This window comes from Martes martes (assembly GCF_963455335.1).
Source record: "Martes martes genome assembly, chromosome: 4".
Classification (NCBI taxonomy): domain Eukaryota; kingdom Metazoa; phylum Chordata; class Mammalia; order Carnivora; family Mustelidae; genus Martes; species Martes martes.
The window spans coordinates 121654265-121677681 of NC_137891.1; the positions used below are offsets into that span (position 1 = coordinate 121654265).

Here is a 23417-nt window from a genome sequence, read left to right on the forward strand (position 1 = left end):
TTTGTGATGATATGGATGGAACTAGAGGGTATCATGCTGAGTGAAATAAGTCAATCAGAGTAAGACAATTATCATATGATCTCCCTGATATGAGGATTTTGAGAGGCAGAGTAGGGGGTTTGGGGGGTAGGGAAGGGAAAAAATGAAACAAGATGGGATCAGGAGACAAACCATAAGATACTCTTAATCTCCCAAAACCACCTGAGGGTTGCTGGGCAGAGGGAGGGTATGGAGAGGGTGGTTGGTTTACGGACATCGGGGAGGGTATGTGATATGGGGAGCACTGTGAAGTGTGTAAGCCTGACGATTCACAGACCTGTATCCCTGGGACAAATATACATCATATGTTAATAAAAGTAATTAAGAAGATATGGTCCACATATACAATGGAATATTATGCCTCCATCAGAAAGGATGAATACCCAACTTTTGTATCAACATGGATGGGATTGGAGGAGATTATGCTGAGTGAAGTAAGTCAAGCAGAGAGAGTCAATTATCATTTGGTTTCACTTACTTGTGGAGCATAAGGAATAATATGGAGGACATTGGGAGAAGAAGAAGAGAAGTGAGTTGGGGGAAATCGGAGCGGGGGATGAACCATGAGAGACTGTGTACTCTGACAAACAAACTGAGGGTTTTGGAGGGGAGGGGGTGGGGGGTTGGGTGAGCCTGGTGGTGGGTATTAAGGAGGGCACGTATTGTATGGAGCACTGGGTGTGGTGCATAAACAATGAATCTTGGAACACTGAAAAAAATTAAATAAAAAAAAAAAGAAACTGATAGCTGATGCTAAAAATTGGATTAAAAAAGTACAGTAAAAATTGGATAGCCATATGAAGGTGGGGGGAAAGGACTTCACTCCATGCCTCACACCATAAATACAAAGACAACTAAAAAAATGGATTTCTGGATGAAAGCAGAGAATAAAAATCTCCATTGCCTTGGGTTAGACGATGATTTGATTTGGCAATGAAAGTACAAAGTATAAAGGAAAAAATGATAAATTGTACTTCATTAAAATCACAAACTTTTACTCTTCAAAGACATCATTTAAGAAAATAAGACAAGCCATAGACCAAGAGTAAATATTTGCAAATTATGTATTTGGTAAAGAACTTGTGTTCAGAATATATATAGAATTTTTAAGACAATAATAAGAAGGCAAAAATCCTCAGTTTTGAAGGTGGGCAAAAGATTTGAAAATATGTTTCTCCAATGAAGATACACAAATGGCTTTTAAGAACATATGAAAATATGCTCAACATCATCAATTATTAGGGAAATACAAGTTGAAATCACAATGAAATACCAATTCACGTATAACAGAATGGTTATAATTAAAGACTGATGATATCAAGTATTGACAAGAATGTGAAGAAACTATAACCCTCATATATTGCTGGTGGCAATGTAAAAGGGTAAAGCCACTTAAAACAATTTGGAAGTTTCTTAAAGAATAAACATAAACTTAGCATATGACTCAGCAATTCTACTCCTAGATATCTGCTTAAGAGAACTAAAAGCATTTGTCTGCTCAGTCTTGTATGCAAATGTTTATCATGACATTATCCAAATAATCCAAAACTAGAAATAATCTTAATGTTTATCAATTGCTGAATGGTTAAACAAAATGTATTATATCCATACATCATGCTATAACTCAGCAATAAAATTATTGTTATGTTCTATCTCATGGATAAACATCAAAAACATAACTTTAAGTGCAAGAAGCCACAAACAATAGATTACATGTTGTATAATTCCATTTATATAAAACATCCAGAAATGAACAATCTGTAATGACAAAAATCTATAGGGACAGAAAATCTGTAGCGGTAGAAAATGTCCAGAAAAGGAAATCTGTAGGCCCAGAAAACATATCAATGTTTGTCTGTGGTTGAGATGAAAAGTGGAGACTAATTGCCAAAGGGTATAAAACTTTTTGAAGTGATGGAAATATTCTAAAAATGAATTGTGCAGATGGCTGCACAATTCTACAAGTTTATTAATAAACACTGAACTCTACATTGAACTCCAATGACAAAGTTTTATGGCATTTAAATTATACTTAATTTTTAAAAAGTTGTCACGGTTCCTGGGTGGTTCAGTTACGTCCCCAACTCTTGATTTCGGCTGACATCATGGTCTCAGGGTTGTGATATTGAGCCCTCTGTTATATCAGGCTCCACGCTCAGTGGGGAGTCTGCTTAAGATTCTTTCCCTCTTTCTCTCGCCTTCTGCCCCTCCCCATGCTTGCAAGGGCACATGTATGTACTCTCTTTCTCTCTCATTCTCTCACTCTCCAATAAATAAATAAATCTTTAAAATAAAACGTTGTCAAGTGCTCCTCTATGTAAGTAGAGACAGTTGACTGAAGCAGATCTTCTTTGCTCTGGGAAGAATCACTTCAGTGGACAACTTAATTATGTAAGTGTAAGGCTAGTAGGCATTCATTAGCTGGGGGGAATAATCTAACAAAAACCCTTTGAAGCTAGTTAAGGCTGTTCCTTCCCAATACCTAATGGTAAACAAAATTAATTAAAGAGGAGGAGGTAAGAAGATCTACATTGAAAATAAAATGGGGATACTGAAAGGGAGGGATTAAAACTAGACATCATTCTTTCTAAGGTTTAGAATTACCAGAATTTCTTTCATGAATTTTAGTGATAGTATCTGTGGTCCATAAGTAGGAAGGCACACTAAACAAGCTTTATCAAAAAGGAAAGGAGAATCTGAGTTGGTGATTTAGGGTCTAAATTAGAGGCGCTATAGGCCAAATTTAGTGTCTACAGAGGACATATAGGCAAAACAATAGAAGCAAAGGCCAGAGTAAATCACACAGTATAAATCCTGATTAAAAAGGATATTCATGGGGCACCTGGATGGCTCAGTTGATTAAGCGACTGCCTTCGGCTCAGGTCATGATCCTGGAATCCTGGGATGGAGTCCTGCATTGGGCTCCCTGCTCGGCAGGGAGTCTGCTTCTCCCTCTGACTCTCTCCCCTCTCATGCTCTCTCACTCTCTCTCTCCTCTCTCAAGTAAATAAATAAAATCTTTAAAAAAAAAAAAGGATATTCATTCAGTACTCATTTGTTCTTAAATGGAATAAGGGGCCTCTGAAATAAACTTTTCTAATGGTTCAAGGATACGAAAGTCCAATATTAATATGAAATCTTTTGTTTAAAAATCATTATTTTATATTTTTATATAAAATAATGGTATAAAATTCAATTATTAAAAAAATACCATGAGGAACAAACAAAATTTTTCTGTTAGCTACATCTGAGTTACAACCAACCAATTTGCTATTCCTGGACAAGATGTTCAAGAAAGGAAGGCTGATTTTGGTACGGTGTGGGGAAAGGGCTGAAAGGTAACGTTGTCACACATTCGACCTGGCGAGGAAGTCAGGCTCATGAAGTATGTAAGTATAAATTAAGGAAACTAAATCCTGTGCTATATCCCTTGGATAAACATAACACTGGAAAGGGTGGTCATCCTCCTATTAAGAACCACTAAGGTCTCCACAAGGGTCAGTGTTATCACATCAAGAGCAAGGATACATCAAATTCTTGGGTATAAGTTTTAATCCACGAAACCATGTAGCAGTGGCAAAATCAAATGAAGCTAAAAATGAGATCACTAGCTTATATACTAATCAAAATTCTCATCTCTTTATTCGTCTATGCTTTGAGAGGAAGATTAGCCTCTCTGTAATGAGTAAACTGTCAAAAGTTTAGCAGTATGTGAAAGGGGAGTGGAAAGAGACACCAAGAAAAGAGCTACTTAGCAGTCCTGCTAATATGAACAGATTAGTATAAGTGATTAATCTGAATGTTTAAAAAGATGAAACCTTATTGGTATCGTAAGTGGCCATACTAGTTATACAACTAGTTAAAAGCTGAGTTAAAAGCAGCCATTATTTTAGGACTTTGCAAGTAATATTCAATCCTTCAGAGAATATATCAGTCCAGTTTCGATTTATTAGCTCTTTTTGGAAGTCATCTTATTTTCAAAGTTCTCTTTCCAGCCTGTTCATCTTCTTGGTCCTCGTAATACACACACTGTCTCTCATCTGACAGGAAACCCAAGACACAAAATCTTTGCTATAGGAGCCAGAGACCCATTTTTCTTACACACATACAGAAAGATTTCACAGAATAGGTACTAAAAGCATAGACTTTGGAACAAGACTGCCTAGGTTCAAATTTCTTCCTTTAGGTATGTTATCTTGAAGAAATTACTGTCCCTCGATGTGCTTTAGTCTCTTCATCTGTAAGCCCTATTGGGCTTTTTAAAGGATTACGTAAATGAATACATGCAATGTCCTTAGAACAATGTCTGACAATAGATAAATGTTTCATGTGATAATGTATATGACAATATTCCACCCAGGGAATGTGGGAATGAAGGGATAAGAATCACAGCTATATTGCACAATCAGAAGTATGTGATATACCTTATAATATGTCTGAATCTCCAAGTAGATTATAGTCTGTTGACTACCAAGGAACATATAATGATAATGCTCTACTCAGCAACTAAAATACGTCTTTCAGACCATTTGCTCCTAATAATTGATCAGTTTTGAAAAGTGGAGAATTCTGATAAAAACTAATAATAAAGGAGAAAATAAGGCAGGGAATTTAAACCTCTTCTCTGAATAGTGAAACAAATTTAACTCCAAAAGATTATATTACTTGTATATCTGGGGTGCAATTAATAGAAAAGTCTTAAAATAGTCATAACAGTTCTCTAAATTTGTCCTATAAAATATAAAAATAATATATACAAAGATTTAGCTAAAAGGATGTTTATCACAGCATTTTTTTGTATAATAGCAAACATTAAAAACAATCTAGATGGCCAGTGATCAGTTAAATAAATTGTGTTACATCCTTCAATTGAATACAAATTGAATACAATTGAATACAAAACAGCCATCTTAAAATGTATTGTGGAACAACTCTTTATGACAAGCAAAAATGTAATAAAATACTCTGCACTAAAGATCCAAATTGCGGGGCTGGTGGAAATTTGTTTATCTATGCAAAAAAGCAGTCTATATATACAAAAGATATCTAGAGCTACAAGACTATATGTACAAAAGATGTTAGCAGTGGTTATCTTTTGGTGGAATTGTGTGATTTCTTTTTTTTTTTTTTTTTGTTCTTTTCTAAGGTTTGCAAATTTTCCCTAATGAAGATATATTATTTGGTAATTGGATTAAAATATTACTAGGGAAAAAGTGCTTCTCTAACTTTAATGTGCATATCAATCAGCTGGATAATTCTGTTAAAACGAAGATTCTGACTCAGGTTTGATAGGCGGGCCTGAGGGTTTTTCTTTTTTTAAAAAATATTTTATTTATTTATTTGTCAGAGAGAGAGAGAGCACAAGCAGGGGGAACAACAGGTAGAGAGAGAAGCAGATTCCCTGCTAAGCAAGGAGCCCGATGTGGGACTCTATCCAGGACCCAGGGATCAGGACATGAGCCAAAGGCAGACACTTAACTGACTGAGTCACCCAGGCATCCCCAGAGTCTTCCTTTGTAACAGGCTCCAAGGTGATGCTAATGCTGTTGAATTGGCAACACACTTTGAGTAGCAAGACAAAACCTAGAATATATACTTAATCTTCCTTTTTCTCTAACCATGTAGTATGGTTACTCTTGCAAAACACAAGCAAATAGAAGCTTTATGTTATTATACTTGATATATGATATGGCATTGCTAAGTAGCCCATGGAAACATTTTCTAATGTTAAATTATTTAATTTTCCAATTAGCTTAGTATAAGGTCTGCTGATTATTCAAATTCTTATAAGCAATCATGATAAAAATACAGATAATGCTGAAGAGTTTAGTGCCTCTGGAATGTGGTATTTTCCATGTTCAGGTCAGCATCTTACTGCTTTTGGTTAGTAACCATAAGCCTTTGAAATAAATCGCAAAGATCATAATAGAACAAATTAAAGAATGCTTGTTAGTGTAAGACCATAGTGATATTTAAAGGCAATCTAACAAACGACTCAGTGTTTATTGAGAAATAGGCTGGTAATACCAAAAATAAATTGACAAATTTATGCCCTTTAGGAGTTCAAAGTCAAATATGGGAGATATGTAACTTAAGGAATAATGTAATATAACTTTAAATCTATAAAATAAACCATAATTGAAGTGAGCATAAGATGATACGAGAACAAAGGAAGAAGATTATGAATTTTATTGGAATGAAAAATAGGAAAAGAATGCTCTGGTGATTTTTGTTAGAGATAATAACTGAACAGAGTCTGACGTAAGAGCAGATCTTACCACTGGTGGGAGAAAGGAAAAGGAATTCCAGGGAGAAGAAACATCTTAAATTAGCGCTGTTATTATAACGGGAATCCTGTGTCTGACTATTCATTTGCCATGGTCATGTACTGACCAAAAGTCTTAGTTGTAAATATCTGCCCAGCTCAAATAGAAAATCTTTAGTATCCAAATACATTTCCTTGCAGAATAAGCAAGTTAACTTTTCCTTTATTATGCTAGTTAAAATTAAAATTCTTTAGGCCCTTTTAACAAAGACCGCACATATATTATCCTCCACTTTAAAAAACAGATTAGCTCTCCACTGTCTATTATAATGTAGTTCAAAATTCTGAGTATATGATAGATTTCCAAGATCAGATCTACAGGCTACCCTTCTAATATCTTACCATGTCTTTTAAGTAAATCCTAAATTTTCATGTTTTCACATATTTGTGTATGTTATTTATTTTCTTATACTAAAATAACCTTTTCCTCCTTTTCTGAGTCTCAGAAGTCAATTCATTCTTCATATTCTTGAAGGTCGTCCCATCTCCCCTTAATGTTAATTTCTTCTTACACTAAGCTTCTATGTAAACTTACAATTTTAAGTAACCATTTCACTATACCTTAAATATTATGTTGGTTGTATGTTTACTCTTCCCACTCTTGTTTTTGAGGGTAAGAACTAGATCTTATTTTTCCCATAGCCCATTTGTAGACCATGATACAGTAAATTCTCAAAAACATTTGCCAAATGACAAAAAAGGGGTTGCTACCAAGAAACTTATGGAATAGCTGCTGATAGAAAAAGCAGATAAAAGGATAACATGGATGGTGTTCTAGCTTAGAAGTTACAATGGGGGAAAAAAGGAAGTTACAGTAACACAGACTCAGTGGTCTAAGAAATAAACATGAAAGGGGTATCTGGGTGGCTCAGTCGGTTAAGTGTCTGACTCTTGATTTCAATTCATGACATGATCTCAGGGTCATGAGATCCAGCCCCACATTGGGCTCCACACTCAGTATGGAGTCTGCTTGAGATTTCTCTCTCTCCCACTGCTCCACTCCTACTCTCTCTCCTCCCTGCCCCTCTTTAAAATGAATAAATTAATCTTCAAGGAAAAAAAAAGAAACATGAAAGTGAATTGTCTTAAAGATTGTATGAGCTTTGGAAAGGTAAAACTAACTAGATAAAGTGGCCTGATAAACCATTTTAGTTATCTAATCCTACCTGAAGAAATCTATATACAAAATTGTTTATTTGTTTAATATGATATTTAAATCTAAGATTCACTCATACAGCTTTTTATCTACCAGAAAAATAGTTTGTCAATTCATGGGGAAGGAGAATAAGAAAAGTGTTTGATGGTATTCACCTATTCAGTCCTTAAAATGTTATTAGACATTCATTAAGTATATAAAGTCCAAGATTTAAATCGTGAAAACTTCAATTAAGTTCAGCATTGTATAATTTGATACACCACTTATGATCAAAGGAAGATTTAAAAGCTAACCATAATACATTTGCTACAAAGAGAATTCAATGAACATCAATACTCCTGTTCATTCTGAGTCAGAACAAAAAGAATTCCTCCATGTTTTTCTTTTGAACTTCTTGTACTTATATGTAGATGGAATCAGCTGTTAAATATTTATGTTATCAAACAGGAATTCCTGTTACTTAATTTAATAATAGAAGATAAAACACAGTTCTATGTGGCTTTTATACTGTATTTCTTCCTATATTTACTATCACTAGAGAAAAAACTTGGATTAAAACTTGTTACATTTCATAAATGCTTAAATTGGTAATTAATCTTTACTCAACAGTTCAATTTAAAAAAATTACATGTATTCTCTGTACTTAGTTTATATCTTAAAATAGCACTTTTGGAACAAGCATATTCAGAGTGTTTATTATTAGGAGATAGTACATTCCTTTTTCTTGTCAAACAAGTCATACAAGTAGAACGCTTTAAGTAGCTTTGAAGAATGTGGTTTTCATAAAAACTTCATATAGTAAAAGTTCCTTCTATAACTCACTCTGTAAATGATAATTTGTGCTTTTATCACAAAAATAAACCCTGGAATTTTGAAATGATAGGATTTCTCTGTTTCTGTTGCATCAGTGTTTTCTCCTCTACAGTAACACACTCCATAATAGAAAACTTGAGCTTGTGTTTACTATACCCATCATTATGTATATAAAATTATTGTGTCTTTTGATATTTTTGGGATATGAAAGAGAGAAGAAAGTAGAAGAATACTTGATTAATGAATATTCAGTTATTCTAAATATTTCTTGTGTCATGCCTATTATTTACAGGGCTACAAGGCCTGCACCTAATTTTACTTGTGTTACAAGCGTACTAATTATTTTATTTTGTGACATCACAATTCAGAAAAATGTTAACAGCATTTTATCAGTTTCTTTTTTTCTTTTTTTTTTTTTTAAGATTTTACTTATTTATTTATTTGACAGACAGAGATCACAAGTAGGCAGAGAGGGAGGCAGAGAGAGAGGGGGAAGCAGGCTCCCCGCTGAGCAGAGAGCCGGATGTGGGGCTCGATTCCAGGACCCTGGGATCACAACCTGAGCCGAAGGCAGAGGCTTTAACCCACTGAGCCACCCAGGCGCCCCATCAGTCTCTTTTTTCTAGAAGAAATCATGCTCATGATGTTATCTTCAACTGCTAGTTTTAAAATGTGTTTCAGAAAACATCACAGGCCCCATACATTTTTTTAAAATGGTGACAGTATGGTTCAAACATAAGTTTTATTACAAGCCTGTGATCTCATTCATTCATCAAACACATTTGAGATACATTTACTAAACAGACACCTACTATGTCTGTTTTGGAGGAGTAGGTATTAGTGAAACAGAAACTAATTCAGTACTGTCCCCATTCTTAATTGAATGCTTAATTAAAAGGTCTTCCAAATGCATGAAAAAGATTTCCAAAGGGTCTAGGAGAATGCAATTGAATAGAACAGGACAAGTAGAATGAATAACAAACTTCTGCTGTTTGGTTAATTTTAATAATATAAATTATTTCTAATATTTAACAGTTCATTAACTTGAAGATATTTGAGATTCCTCACCTATCAACCTGCTTTACAGTAAGGATTAATTATAAACAATCAAAACCTTTAAGTAAGAAGAATTTTAACAATATATGTGTTCTTTACTTTCTCCTTAAAACAGCTCAAAGAAGGTAAAAAAAAATTCTGATGCAGTAAATAAATAATTCAAATAAACTTCTATAGAACCATGAAGGTACTGTAAAAAACCAAAGACTAAATTTTGTAGACCATTCTTGGTTTGTTTTGTTATTTTAAACTGCGTTTTAAACTGCTATGGAATATATAAACAGAAAAAAGCAAAACCTAGTGCTATTTGATCATCAAACACATCAAAAAGGGCAAAGGTACCAAGGGTAATTCTATTGTTCCTTTAATCACAATGACAAAAATACCTTGGGGAGGGTCCAAGGTGAGATGTGGAATGGAGGTACTGGTATTGTTTATACCTGAAATTTATCTTTTAAAGTCATGTCACCAAAAATGGTTACATTTTAGCAAAGCAGCAAGTTCAAACATTTTAACATGAGAAAGAATGTGATGTATGCATAAACAAGTTTTTCCTCCTTTAACCATAATTAAAATAACATAAAATATAATTATAAAAGCTTTTGATATTTATTATGTTATAAATATAAGATTTTACATAGAGTAACTATACTATGCTTTCATATTAGAAATACTGCTTGTAAAAAAAACCTGAAGTAACTTTCACACAGGCACTTAAAAATAAAAAATGGTAAACACAGTAGAACTTTAATTATAAATTCCAGAGTCTTCTGCCCTTTTAAATTTTAAGGATTATAAATCCAAAAAACTTTTTAAAAAATAAACTGATTATTCTTTCTAAAATTTAGGCTTTTCACTTCTATATAAGAACAAAAAATAAAAACAAACTAACATTCGCTAGAAATGACATAAAATTCTGTAGAATATTTCCTATTGACATGTTACTTAATGGTCACATATAAAACAAAACAATGAACTACACGATTCAGTTCAACTTATAATCAAGTTTTGTGGAATTTTGCAACTTCATCCTGCAAAATGTCCTTGTACAAATCACAAAAAGACAAAACATTGTTCTTTATGTTTGATTCTAAAACTCTAATTAGTATTTTAGCTTCTAGTTAAAATGTATCATTAAAAACAAACAAACAAAACTTACTTGATCTGTCCCATAAAGCAGTATGTTCAGAGAAATGAAGGCTGTCATTTTCCAGAGCAGTTTTCTGATCATGTGCAGTACTTTTAGAATGTCTATGAAATAATCGGCTAGCAAAACCTTCCAATTTCTGAAGAGCAGTTGTACCTGGATACTGGTTACAGGGTAGTTCTTTATAAGCTGCCATTCATGTGCATTTACACTTTACTTAAAGTAAATGAAAATATTTTCAGAAAGAGCTCAACAAGTTCTTACACAGAAGCTAAGAGCTATGCATGTGTCAAACTTCCTGTTTGCAGGGTATTCAAACCACTACTGCTGCTGTTTCCTGTTAATATAAAACAGTACATTACTGAGCCTTTCTTAGCAAACCCTTCATCTCAACTAGAGATGGGGATTTTAAAGACTTGCAATATCAGCCTAAATGGTTTTATGCTTAAGAGTGTTTAATATTAATGAGAACATTAAAGATAAGACTTTATATATAGACTGAAAAAAACTTTTCAAAAAGAAAACTAGTTAAACATGTATTACAACTCTATGCAAACAATTCAAGGCCAAACCACTCTCCAAATATAATATGTTAAAAAGGTTGTGTGGGTTTTTTTGTTTTTTTTTTTTTTTTTCAGGAAATCAGCTAAAGTACAGATTTTATGAATCCTGATAAGCAGTTAACTTTTCATTGAAAACTCATATAAAATGGATATTAAAAGCCCTCGCAAAACAACTTTATAACATGTTTTAACTAAGAAATATCTGAACTAGCACTTTAAAAAAAGAACCGAATGTTGCTAACTCATTGACTTAAGTCTAATATATACAGGAACTACAAAAACGTAGTATATGAGTACTGCTTATCAAACTTACCATCTGCTGACAAGTGTTTATCAGCAGTACATTTTAAAACATGAAAAAATGAACAAAATATCATAAGATTTAAAGTTATGTAAAATCAGCCACAGCAAAACATTTCAACTGAAAAAAAGATTCCTTCTAGTTTGCTGAAACATCCTAATTTTTAAAACTTAACACTGAGTACTACTGCTTCACTGATCCCTAACTTTAGACCTGACTTAGAAACAACTCCTTTGATTAAAAGAAAGTAAAATTTGCCATTGGCCATTTGCAGGAAAAAAGTAACCTGTGACACTTAATGATGAACTTGAGTACTTGCCTTTTGACACTAATTAAAGGATGAAAAATCTATATGCTTTTCTCCTTGGGGGAGACAGAGGATCTACCTAAAAATATCTTAGTTCAATTTTCCTGCCAACTGCTTGACAAATAGAATAGGAACAACAATAATAAATAGAATAAATTGGAAAAATAATATAATCAGTTTAGGACAACACACACACACACACACACACACACACACACACACACACAAATTGACTTATGAATTTTGCCAAGTAACAGCTCCACTGTTGTATATTTTGTTTTGTGTAATAAAATTAGTATCAATGTAACCAAATAGGGAACAGTATCTATAATACTAAGCTTTTAAAATCTGTAGCTTTCTGTGTAAACATGTGTGTATAAGAATAGATAATTTTTTTTAACATCTGACAGTGCTTTACACAAAACAGACACTGAACAAGTGTCTGCAGTCTGTAATCAGTCTCTACAGAGCATGGAAGGGTTATAGGGCCTGAAGTGGATGAAATCCCTTAATTCTCTGCCTTGCTGTCTTAGGAGAAATTCCTTTCGTCCTTGAGGCTCACTCCAAGTGTCACCTCTTCACTGAATTTTCCAACATATTTCTTAGAAAATAAATTGCTCTCTCCTTTCTCCACTGATTTAAACTTCTGTGTTAAAACTTGCTGTTTATAAATTTATGTCTCAAATTATATTACTTGAATTCATCAATATAGTGCATATATTATATACTCAATATGTTCAAGAAAGCATTCTTTTTTTTTTGTAATTTTATTTTTTTTTTCAGTGTCCCAAGATTCATTTTTTATGCACCACACCCAGTGCTCCATACAATATGTGCCAGGTTCACCCAACCCCCTAACCTCCTCCCCTCCAAAACCCTCAGTTTGTTTCTCAGAGTCCACAGTGTCTCATGGTTCGTCTCCCCCTAAAAATGAAAGCATTTTTAACAAATTAAAGGTCTAAGTAAAATCATTAAATACTTGAAAATGTTTTAATATTATTTATGCAATATCATTGAACTCTATTTCTCTACATTCAGTCAGTTACTAGATTTTGTTCATTCTTTGGGTTTCATTTTTGTAATGTGCAAATGTGAATTTCTAAAATAACTTGTTTTCCCTGCTTCCAGTCATTTCTTTCGATCACTCATCTCTGACACATTAACCTTCCCAAAATATTCAACTCATGGTATTCCCTTGCCAAATGAACGAACTAATCCTAACACTTCAGCCCCACCATATCATCTTTAACATGTTTAGCCAGGCATATTCAACGTTGCTCAAGCTTAGTACAGATATTCCAGAGTCCTAACTAGAACACTAAGATTCATTTATTTAAAACAATGCATAAGGCTATTAATAGCAAAGTAAGTAGAAGAAGGAGGGGGAGGAAGTAAGCCTTACTAGATGAGTGAAAACCCTACATTTGAAACCTGGACTTTTTTTCCAGTAAAACTGTTTCCATTTGTTACAAAGTGCTTATAGAAAGTAGAATCTTTAGTCTGCAGAGCAATGTTTCTATATATGGTAATGTGACAAGGAAGTTGTTGCTATGTAAGTACTTAGGCAACTTGACTTTTATTAAAAAGAAGAACTCTACTGGCATCTACTGCTAGAAGGAAACAACTACAGCTTTTACTAAAACTGAATTCCTTCCTTCATAATTGATTAATTGAAATTAATCTTAAGAAGTATATTGTTTGTTACTCATCCTGATAGTATTTACAGAACTTTAATTTGTACTAAAATGTCTAGCTCTGTGCTCCAAACTTGGTATAATGGCATATTTTATACTCTATTAATAATTTAATTAAATAATGTATGATAATAAAACCAGAGTAATCAACTTTGAGATTATAAAGTCCTTATTATTCATTCTGCATTAATTTTTGAGATTATAACAATTTTCAGAGTTGAATCTCTTGTTACACCGCAAAACAGGTTTTTTTTTTTTTTTTTTTAAGTAATAGTGGTGAAACCTTACATTTATTTACCAATTACTTTACAACATACAAACTGGGAATTTCCACTGGCTCATCAGATCTTTACAAATGAAGTAGGCAGGACAGGTGTTATTATCTCTACTTTAAGATGAGAAAATAAACTTAGAAACACTAAGTGACTTGCACAAAGTCACTTAAGTCTTCTGGCTCCTAGATCAAAGCTCCTTTGTACTGCACAACAGTGATCAACAAAGGAAGTAAAGATTTTTTCAAATGCAGTATTTTTCCAATAGGGATAGGGAAGTGGGGGGCTCAGCAGGGAGTCTGTTTTTCCCTCTCCCTCTCACTGTCTCAAATAACAAAATCTTAAAAAAAAAGATGGGGAAGTCAGAATAAAAGAACAGCAGGCGGGTGGAATTAGTTCTTGGAAATACTGTTCAGAGTCTAAGAATCTTTTTATTAGAATGTTTCCATTCAGATGATCGGTCACCTTAGAGCCATGTGACTTCATTGTCTACCTTTAGGTTCACAATCATGCTGAGGCCAAGAATAACTATGTACTTTAGAATTTCAAGGTTAAAGAAAAGAAAAACATGGAAGCATATTTGATACATAAATGATGTATTTGTTCCATGTAGAGGGCAAATAGTATGACCATGACCCCTGCTCTTCAAATAAAGGTTTTAGGGTAATGGTTTTGCCTTTCAAAAAATGACTTAAATGGATTCATATCTTTTATGAATGGATTCAAACTTTTAAGACTGGCTTATTTCATTTAGCACAGTGTTAACACCTGAGGCTCATCCATGTTGTGTTTCAATAGTTCACTCATTTTTTTTATTGCTGAATAGTATTCCATTGTATGGATTTACCACAATTTATATATCCATTAACAACTGAATTGCCTTTGTACCTTTGTCAAAAATCAATTAACAATATTTGTCTGGGTCTATTCTGGACTTTATCATGTTCCACCGATTTGTGTATGTGTCAATTCTTTCATCTACACCATAGTGTGTTGGTTATTATAGTTTTCTAGTAAATCTGAAATCTGATAGTGTAAATGTTCCAACATTTTTTTCTTCTTAATTGTTTTGATTATCAGAGTTCCTTAATCTTTCCATATATATTTTAAGATTATCTATGTCTACAAAAATAATCTTGCTGGGACTTTATTTTTTCATTTTTTATTTATTTTTATTTTTATTTTTAAAGATTTTATTTATTTATTTGACAGAGAGAGACAGCAAGAGAGGGAACACAAGCAGGGGGAGTGGAAGAGGAAGAAGCAGGCTTCTCACTGAGCAGGGAGCAGGATGCGGAGGTCCATCCTAGGACTGTGGGATCACGATCTGAGCTGAAGGCAGACACTTTATGACTGAGCCACCCAGGTGCTGCCTTGCTGGGACTTTATTAAGATTGTGTTTATTGAGAGAAATGACATCTCAATATACTGAGTCTTTCAATCTATGATCATAGAGTTATCTCTTCATTTACTTGGGTCTTTGATTTCTTTTATCAGTGTTTTATAATCTTGAGCATAAAGATCCTGCAAATATTTTGTTAAGAGTTATACCTACATACTATTTTTTTAAAGTGGAGTTATTGATTGTGATTGTGATTGTAAATGGTACTTGAAAAATGTTTGCAGTTGTTCACTGCTAGTATACAGAAACATGACTTATTTTTATATTTTAACCTTGTATATTGCAACCTTGCTAAGCACACTTATTAGTTTTAGGAGCCTTTTTCTTTTTGTAGATTTCTTAGGATTTTCTATGTAGTCAAGCATGTCATCTTTGAACAGATATAGTTTGTTCTATTTCTAGGACTTTCAGTAATAATGTCGAACAAGAGTATCAAGATGGACTTATCTTTCCCCCATTCTTTTGCTTTTAAATATTATATCAGTATATTTAAAGTTGACTTCTTGTTACAACATGTAGCTGAGTCTTGTTTAAATCATTTATATTTGCTGTAATTATTGATATTATTGGCTTTAGGTCTATTTTTTTTAATTTCTTTTCTGTTTGTTCACTATTTGTTAAAAAAAGTTTTCATGAATATAAATGACATACAATATACTGCAAATATCCAAAGTGTGTAATTTGGCATTTTGACATATAAATACAACTGTGAGACCATAAATCAAGATAATGAACTTTTCTTATGCCTCTTCATAAGCTTTCCTTCTTTCCATTCCAAATCCTTGGCAACTTGATACTTCCTGACAAAATACATAATTTGCATTTTAAGACCTATATAAAATGGAACTTTTTGGCAAAATAAACTTTAATTTTAGAACAGTTTTTAGATTTATGGAAAAACTGCAAAGATACCATAGGGTTGCCATATACCCAACACACAAGTTTCAGCTATTATTAACATCTCACATTAGTATGGCAAATTTGTACAATTAATGAGTCTATTTTGATACATTATTGTTAACCAAAGGCCATAGTTTATTCAGATTTCCTTAGCTTTAATCTAATGTCCTTTTCTAGTTCCAGGACCCCATTTAGGATACTACATTGCATTTAGTACTCATGTCTCCTTTGGCTCCTCTTGGCTGTCATGACTCATGTTTCCTTAGACTTCTTCTCAGATTTTCCTTGTTTTGATGACCTTGACAATTTTGAGGAGTATTGGTCAAGTACGTAGTAAAGTGTTCCTCAGTTAGTATTTTTGGGTTTTCTTCGTTTATTTTTCATGATTAGCTGGGGTTATGGGGTTATTAGCTGGGGTTCTGAGGAAACAGAAGTAAAGTGCCATTTGTATCACATCATATCAAGGATATATACTATCAACATGACTTATCACTGTGAATGGTATTCTTGTTACCTGGTTTAGGTATTGTTTTTCAAGTGCCTCCACTGTAGTTACTCCCTTCCCCCTCATCCATACTGTACTTGTTGGAATGAAGTCCCTATGCCCAGTGCACACTTAAAGAAAGGGGAGTTATACTCTAATTCCCTGAAGACAGAGTGGAATTCCTCTGCCTGGGCAATGTGTCTCTTCTCCCCGATTTACTCATTCAATCATTTATTTACATTCAGTATGGACACATGGATATTTACTTTATATTTTGAGCTATAATCCGATACTATGTTATTAATTTTTTTGCTTAAATTATTCAAGTTTTGACCATTGGAAACTCTTTCAATTGCCTCCTATGTCCCATTGAGATACAATCATATGTTTGCATGAGCACATGCACACATGCATATATGTTTGAACATTTACTTTCTAACACTACAACATGGCCCATGCTCATTTTGTATACTTCCTGCCCCAATTCTGGAATCAGCCATTTCTCCAAGGAGTCCTAGTTCCTTTTACTGGAGAATGGTATTAGAAACAAAGATCTGAGAACTAGGTGAGCATGTTGCTACTAGAGTGTTGTTGCCTCTAGGCCTTCTCAGCTGATGGAGCCAAGAAATATATGTGTATACAAATGTTTTACACCCATATCTGTATTTCTACATGTAAGTAGTTGTGTCTATAACGAAGTAAAGATGAGTTCTTCCTAGTATCTCCAACTCTAATCCATTACTGCATGATTCATTTTACTCCCCCTCCTTACTTACTTAAAAACTCCCACTCCAACAGTGAGAAACCTGGCTTCCACCATCCACCATTCATTTATTTACTTGTTCAATTTCAGTATACACATGTGGCAGTATCAGAATTGCTAACCTGGTACAGCTAATAACTTTAACCCCATGGGAAACAACTTTATCAACTAGCGTACACTACTATGCAGTTTCTTTTGCCTCTACTCTTACAGATTTCACTTTTTTCCAAATTTACTCAGGTCAGCACCTTTTGACTCATCTTCAGTAAGGTTGTTTCATGAGTTTGCAATACAATTAGATTGTTCAGTCACAGTCTAAATTTCATTCGGGATCCCTCAATTTTCTAAATGATGTTTTTAAAAATTATATATATTAAAAAATTACATACATTCAGATTTACTCTGTATGAAGGCACTATGGATTTGGACAAATGCATAATGTCATATAACCACAATTATATTATCATACAGAAATTTTACCACCTTTGTAAATATCCTGTGGTTCCCCAATCTTTGGCACCTACTGAACTTTTTACTGTTACTAGAGTTTTGCCTTTTCCATGGTGTCACAATTGGAGTCACATCCCATGCAGACTTTTCAGACTGCTTCTACCACTTAGCAATATGCATTTAAAATTCATGCATGTCTTTCTGTGGCTTTATGGCTTATTTCTTTTTATCACTGAATAATAACCTATCATATGGATACATCACAGTCTGTTTATCAATTCACCTACTGAAGGACCATGGTTGCTTCCAGTTTTTGGCAATTATGAATAGAAGCTGTAAATTTTCATGTGCAGGTTTTTGTGTGGACATAGTTTTAAAATCAGTATAGTAAATTAAATTCCTAGCAGTGTGATTGTTGACATGTATGGTAAGGCTATGCTTAGCTTTGCAGGAAATTGCCTAAATGTCTTCCAAAGTGGCTTTACCATTTTTTATCACCATCACCAATGAAAAGAGTTCCTGCTGTTCTGCATCCTTATAAGAAATTGGCAACTTTGTGTATGTCTTCACTTTAGTTATTCTAAAAGATGTATAGTAGTATCCTACTGTTATTTTAATTTGCAATTCCCTAGTGACAATGATGTTGAGCATCTTTTTACATGCTTATTTACCATCATTATTGTTAGTGAGATGTCTGTCCAGATATTTTGCCCACTTCCTAATTGGATTTTTTTCCCCTTTTTTAAGGGGAAAATTGGATTTTTTTTTTCCCCTCTTTTAAGGGAAAGAGAGGAGTGCAAGTGGCAGGGAGGAAGGACAGAGGGAGACAGAATCTTAAGCAGGCCCCATGCCCAGCATGGAGCTTGATGCAGGGCTTGATCTCACAACCCTGAGATCACGATCTAAGCTGAAATCAAGAGTCAGATGCTTAACAAACTGAGCCACCCAGGCAACCATGTTTGTTATCTTATAATTGAGTTTTATCTGGTAGAATTCACTAGTGAATCCATCTGATCCTGATGCTTTTCAGAAATTATTTCTTAATTATTAATTTTCAAATTATTGATTCAGTTTTAATAGATATAGACCTATTCAGATTACCTATTTCTCCTTTTGTCAGTTTTGATCATCTATGTCCTTCAAGAAACTGGCCCATTTCATCGGAGCTATCACTTTGTGGGCCTAGAATTTTTCATAGTATTCTTTTATTACCTTTTAATGCCCCTAGGGGCTATACTGATCATCCAGCTTTCAGTTCTGATATTGGCAATTTGGGCTCTTCATGTGTTTTGTTTTTTGTTTTTTTAATTAGGCTCGCTAGATATTTATCAATTTTATTGATTTTTCCCTATACCAAACTTTTAAAAACAATTTTTCTCATTGTTTTCCTGTATTCAATTTCTGCTCTGTATTATTTCTTTCTTCAGCTTGCATTGGGCTTAAATTATTTTTCTCTTTCTATTTTCCTAAGGTAGAAACTCATGTTTTAGATTTTAGATATTTCATCTTTTCCTGTATATGCATTTAAGGTTATAAATTGCCTGCTAAGCACTGCTTTTGCTAAATCTCCCAAATTGTGATAAATTGTATTTTCATTTTCATTTAAATTATTTTAAAATTTCTCAAGACTTCTTCTTTGACCCATGTGTTATTTAAAAGTACATTCTTCAATTAATTTCTATAATTGGGATTTTTCCAGCTTAATTTGTTATCAGTTTCTAGTATAATTCCACTGTGATCTGAGAATATACTTTGCATGAGTACTATTTCTTCAAACATGATAAGGTGGGGTTTATGGCCCAGAATGTGATCTCTTTTGGTGAATGCTCAACACAAGCTGGAGAAGAATGTATATTCTGATGTGGTTGAATGGAATAGTCTATAAATGTTAATTAGATCAGTTGACTGATAGTGTAGTTCAATTATCTACATACTTACTGATTTTCTGCTTAAGAGGGGTGTTAAAGTCTCCAGCTATAGTGGCTTTTTCTATATCTCTTTTCAATTCTACCGGGTTTTGCCTCAGGTATTTTGATACTCTTGTTAAGTGCAATATTTAGGATTGTTAAGTATTCTTGCAAAATTGACCACCAAATCATTATGTAATGTTGTTTTTATCCTTCATAATTTTCCTTGTTCTGAAATCTACTTTGTCTGAAATATAGTTACTCCAGCTTTCTTTTGGTTAGTGATAGCATGGTATATCTTTCTCCATCCCTTTATTTTTTTAATCTAATTTTTTATATTTAAAGTGAGTTTCTTATAGATAACACATAGCTGGGTCTTTCTTTTTATATAAGGGTCTTATTTTTTTACCCACTCTGACAAAATCTGTCTTTTAATTAGTGCATTTAAACCATTCACATTTAAAGTGACTATTATCATAAGTATATTAATATCTACCATATTTATAACTGTTTTCTACCCATTGCATATGATTTCCCCCTACTTTTCTGTCTCTTCTGATTTTAATGAACATTTTATATTATTACATTTAATCTACTCTCTTAATGTATGAATTATTCTTTTCAGGAAAATTTTAGTGGTTATTCCAATGTTTGCAGTATACATTTTTTAAAGAAAGCTCTATACCCAATGTGGGGCTTGAACTTACAACCCTAAGATCAAGAGTTGCATGTTCTACTCACTGTGCCAGCCAGATGCCCTGAAATATACATTTTTAACTAATCTCAGTCCACCCAAACCCTTTCTCCTAAGCCTTATAGACACAGTTGTCCTTCATCTCATTTATCCATATTCCATAATCACCCAGTACCTTGTTACTATTACTTTAGTTATATTTTAGATCAATGAATAATAAAAATACTTTATCTTCCTTTTTTCTTATGCTTTTCCTTTCTTTATATACATCCAAATTTCTAACCTATATAATTTTCCTTCTCCCTGAAGAACTTCTTTTTGTCTTTTCTTATAGGACAAGTCTGCTGACAATAAATACCCTTAGACTTGCTCTTTCACCTTTTAAGAATAATTTCAATGGATACAGAATTACCGGTTAGTGGCTTTTTTTCTTTCAACTCTTAAAATACTTTACTCCATACTCTTCTCATTTGGTGGGTGATGAGAAGGCTGTCATAATTCCTCTAACCGGTAAGGTTTTTACCATCCTCCTAAGGCTTCTTTCAAGATTTTCATAGTTTTTGGTTTTCTGCAGTTTGAGTATGATGTGCCTAGGTGTAGTTATTTTGATATTTATTTTGCTTGGTATTTTCTAAGCTTCTTGGGCCTGTGTTTTGGTGTCTGTCATTAATTTTGTACCATTTTCTGCCATTATTCCTTTCACAAATAGTTCTTTTCTTTTCCTTCTCCTTGTGGTACTCCAATTAAGCATGTTACACTTTAAAAAACTGTCTCATAGTTATTGATGTTCAGTTCTGGGTTTTTTCCCCCAATTCTTTTTTCTCTTTGCATGTCAGTTTAGGTATTTCCCATTGATCTATCTTCAACCTCCCTGATTTCTTTCCTCAGCTATGTCCATTCTGTTGATGAACTCATCAAAGGGATTTATTTGTTAGTGTTTTTTTTTTAACCTCTAGCACTTGCTTTTGATATTTCCTTAGAGTTTCTCTCTGCTTACAATATTCATGTTTTCTTGCATATTGTCTACTATTTCCATTCCAGTTCTTATGTATTAATCAGTTATTTCGAATTCTCTATCTGGTAATTCCAACGACTGAGTTTGTTTCTGACGCTTTGTCTTTCACACTGTTTTTTCTTGTCTCTAGGGATGTCTTCTAACTTTTTGCTGAAAATTCACTATTTGGCATTAGGAAATAGGACCAGAGGTAAATAAGCATTTACTATGTGGATCTGTTAATCTGGCCACGAGGTGAGCTGTGTTTGATATTCATAATAAGTGGCAGAAGCTTCAAGTTCCTCCATTATCCTTGTTTTGAGTCCCTTATTGGCTCTGGGCTTCCCTCAGTACTTCTCTGTCAGAGTCCATGCCTCTTTCGGCTGTATTTCACTGTTACTATACTGGATTCCTGTTATATATATACACATATATACATATATAACAGATTATATATACACACACGCGTGCGCACACACACACACACACACATATTTGCATAATTGGTGTTTTCTTTCTTTGTTTTGGTATGAGGATAAAGTATGGGGGAGGAAAAGCATTCCATAATTTTAGAATTAAATCTCAGTTTCTTGTTTGGACTGTTTCTCTGGGCTGTGACCTTTACAGGTGTTTCTCCATGATGTAGCTTTTCTCCCTCTTGAGAAAGGAAGCCTACAGGGGGCTGGACTAGGAGGGATGCCCTCCCTGAACTGAGATAAGGCTCTAGTAATATCTTTTCCCTCAGAGAGTAGACCATTATTGAACAATGCTTTGGGCATATTTCACAATGATTACCCACCCCTCTTCCTGCACAATTATTACTAATAACAAAGATGGTGCCATCATTAATATGGAATTAATGGTTTCACACTTGGTAAAATGATATATTTTCAAATATATAAATTTTCATAATCATACTCTATATTTTTCATCCTTACACTCTCCATAATGCCTAAATTATCACATAGTAAAAAAATCTCAAAGTATAACAACCTAAAAAGTTTATAATCTTGCTTATTAAGGAATAAGATAAATTGATTTAAGATACAAAGATAGTACCTTATTATTCCACATACAAAGATAGTACCTTATTATTCCACATCAAAAGAGAAATAGACATTTATTTGACATCAAGTCAATATTGATCTAAAAATACAAAAGGTGTCAGTTCTCTGGTCCCATACGATATGTCAAAATACCCTGTTTAAAACTGTATTTTTTAGCAGATGGGGTACCCACATTATAGAAATAATCTTAATGAAAAATAGATCAGAAACTGAAGAGTCCTGGGCAAAACCCTCCTTTTTAACTCCTTTCTTTTTTTTAACATAATGAAAAATTTTGCAAATCAGTTTTCTTTAAATAAAAAATTCTCATTGAACATATATTCATCTTTAATATAATTTTATGACATAAGAATAGGAAATAAATTTATTTCAAAGCATAAAGTGTATTCACTGAAGTATTATCAAAACAAACCTGTAAATCCCAAACAGGAAAATAGTTAATATAGATAATTCAGTGTATTATTAAAATAACTTTTCAAAAGTCAGAGTCCAAAAGGGAATAAGAACTAAATTTACTGTGTACAGCTATCAAATATTAAAAAAAAAAGAAAAAAACACAAAATTCTCATTTAAATCGTAGTCAGTGACAATAAACTAGTTCAGTAATCAATCATGAATAAACAGTTATGGCAAATGATTAATTGTTCTGAACTCACACTGTTTACCTAATTAAATGCAACTATTAGTAATACTAGCAGGTAAGTTACATTCATTCTTTCCTGGAAGGGCAGATTTTTTAAAATACTGATACAGTTGAATATACCTCCTGAGGAGTTCCACAATACAACATTTTTGTTATCAGTTTTAATTTTTCCAACAAATAAAGGCTTTAGAATACCTAACTCAATGTTTTCCAGGTATTTTTAAGGGACACAGGGAAATTATCATGCTTCCTAATGATATGTTTAAAGCTCTGATGCACCTGTTTTGCTTCCTAATGATATGTTTAAACCTCTGATGTACCTGTTTTTCAGATTTTATTTGATGAATCACTATTTTCTAATTTTTCAACTTAGCCAGCTTATGCTACTCTTTGGTTTTCCTCCCTTATTTATCTTCACCTGATGTGCAAAAATACACATT

General features: G+C 33.2%; 1 protein-coding gene across 2 annotated transcripts in view; it reads right to left on the minus strand.

Moving 5' to 3' along the window:
- The window catches only part of PRKACB (protein kinase cAMP-activated catalytic subunit beta), a 121269-nt gene that overhangs the window by 59164 nt on the left and 38688 nt on the right, over nt 1–23417 (minus strand). Inside the window, exon 1 of one of the 2 annotated variants that reach the window (XM_080801425.1) lies at nt 10549–10883. The exons of the other annotated variant lie outside the window; for it this stretch is intronic. Within the exon in view, the coding sequence (XP_080657551.1) occupies nt 10549–10732 (184 nt within the window). The 5' untranslated portion in view covers nt 10733–10883. Of the gene's footprint in view, nt 1–10548; nt 10884–23417 lie in introns of those variants that run through there. 2 annotated transcript variants of the gene reach the window in all.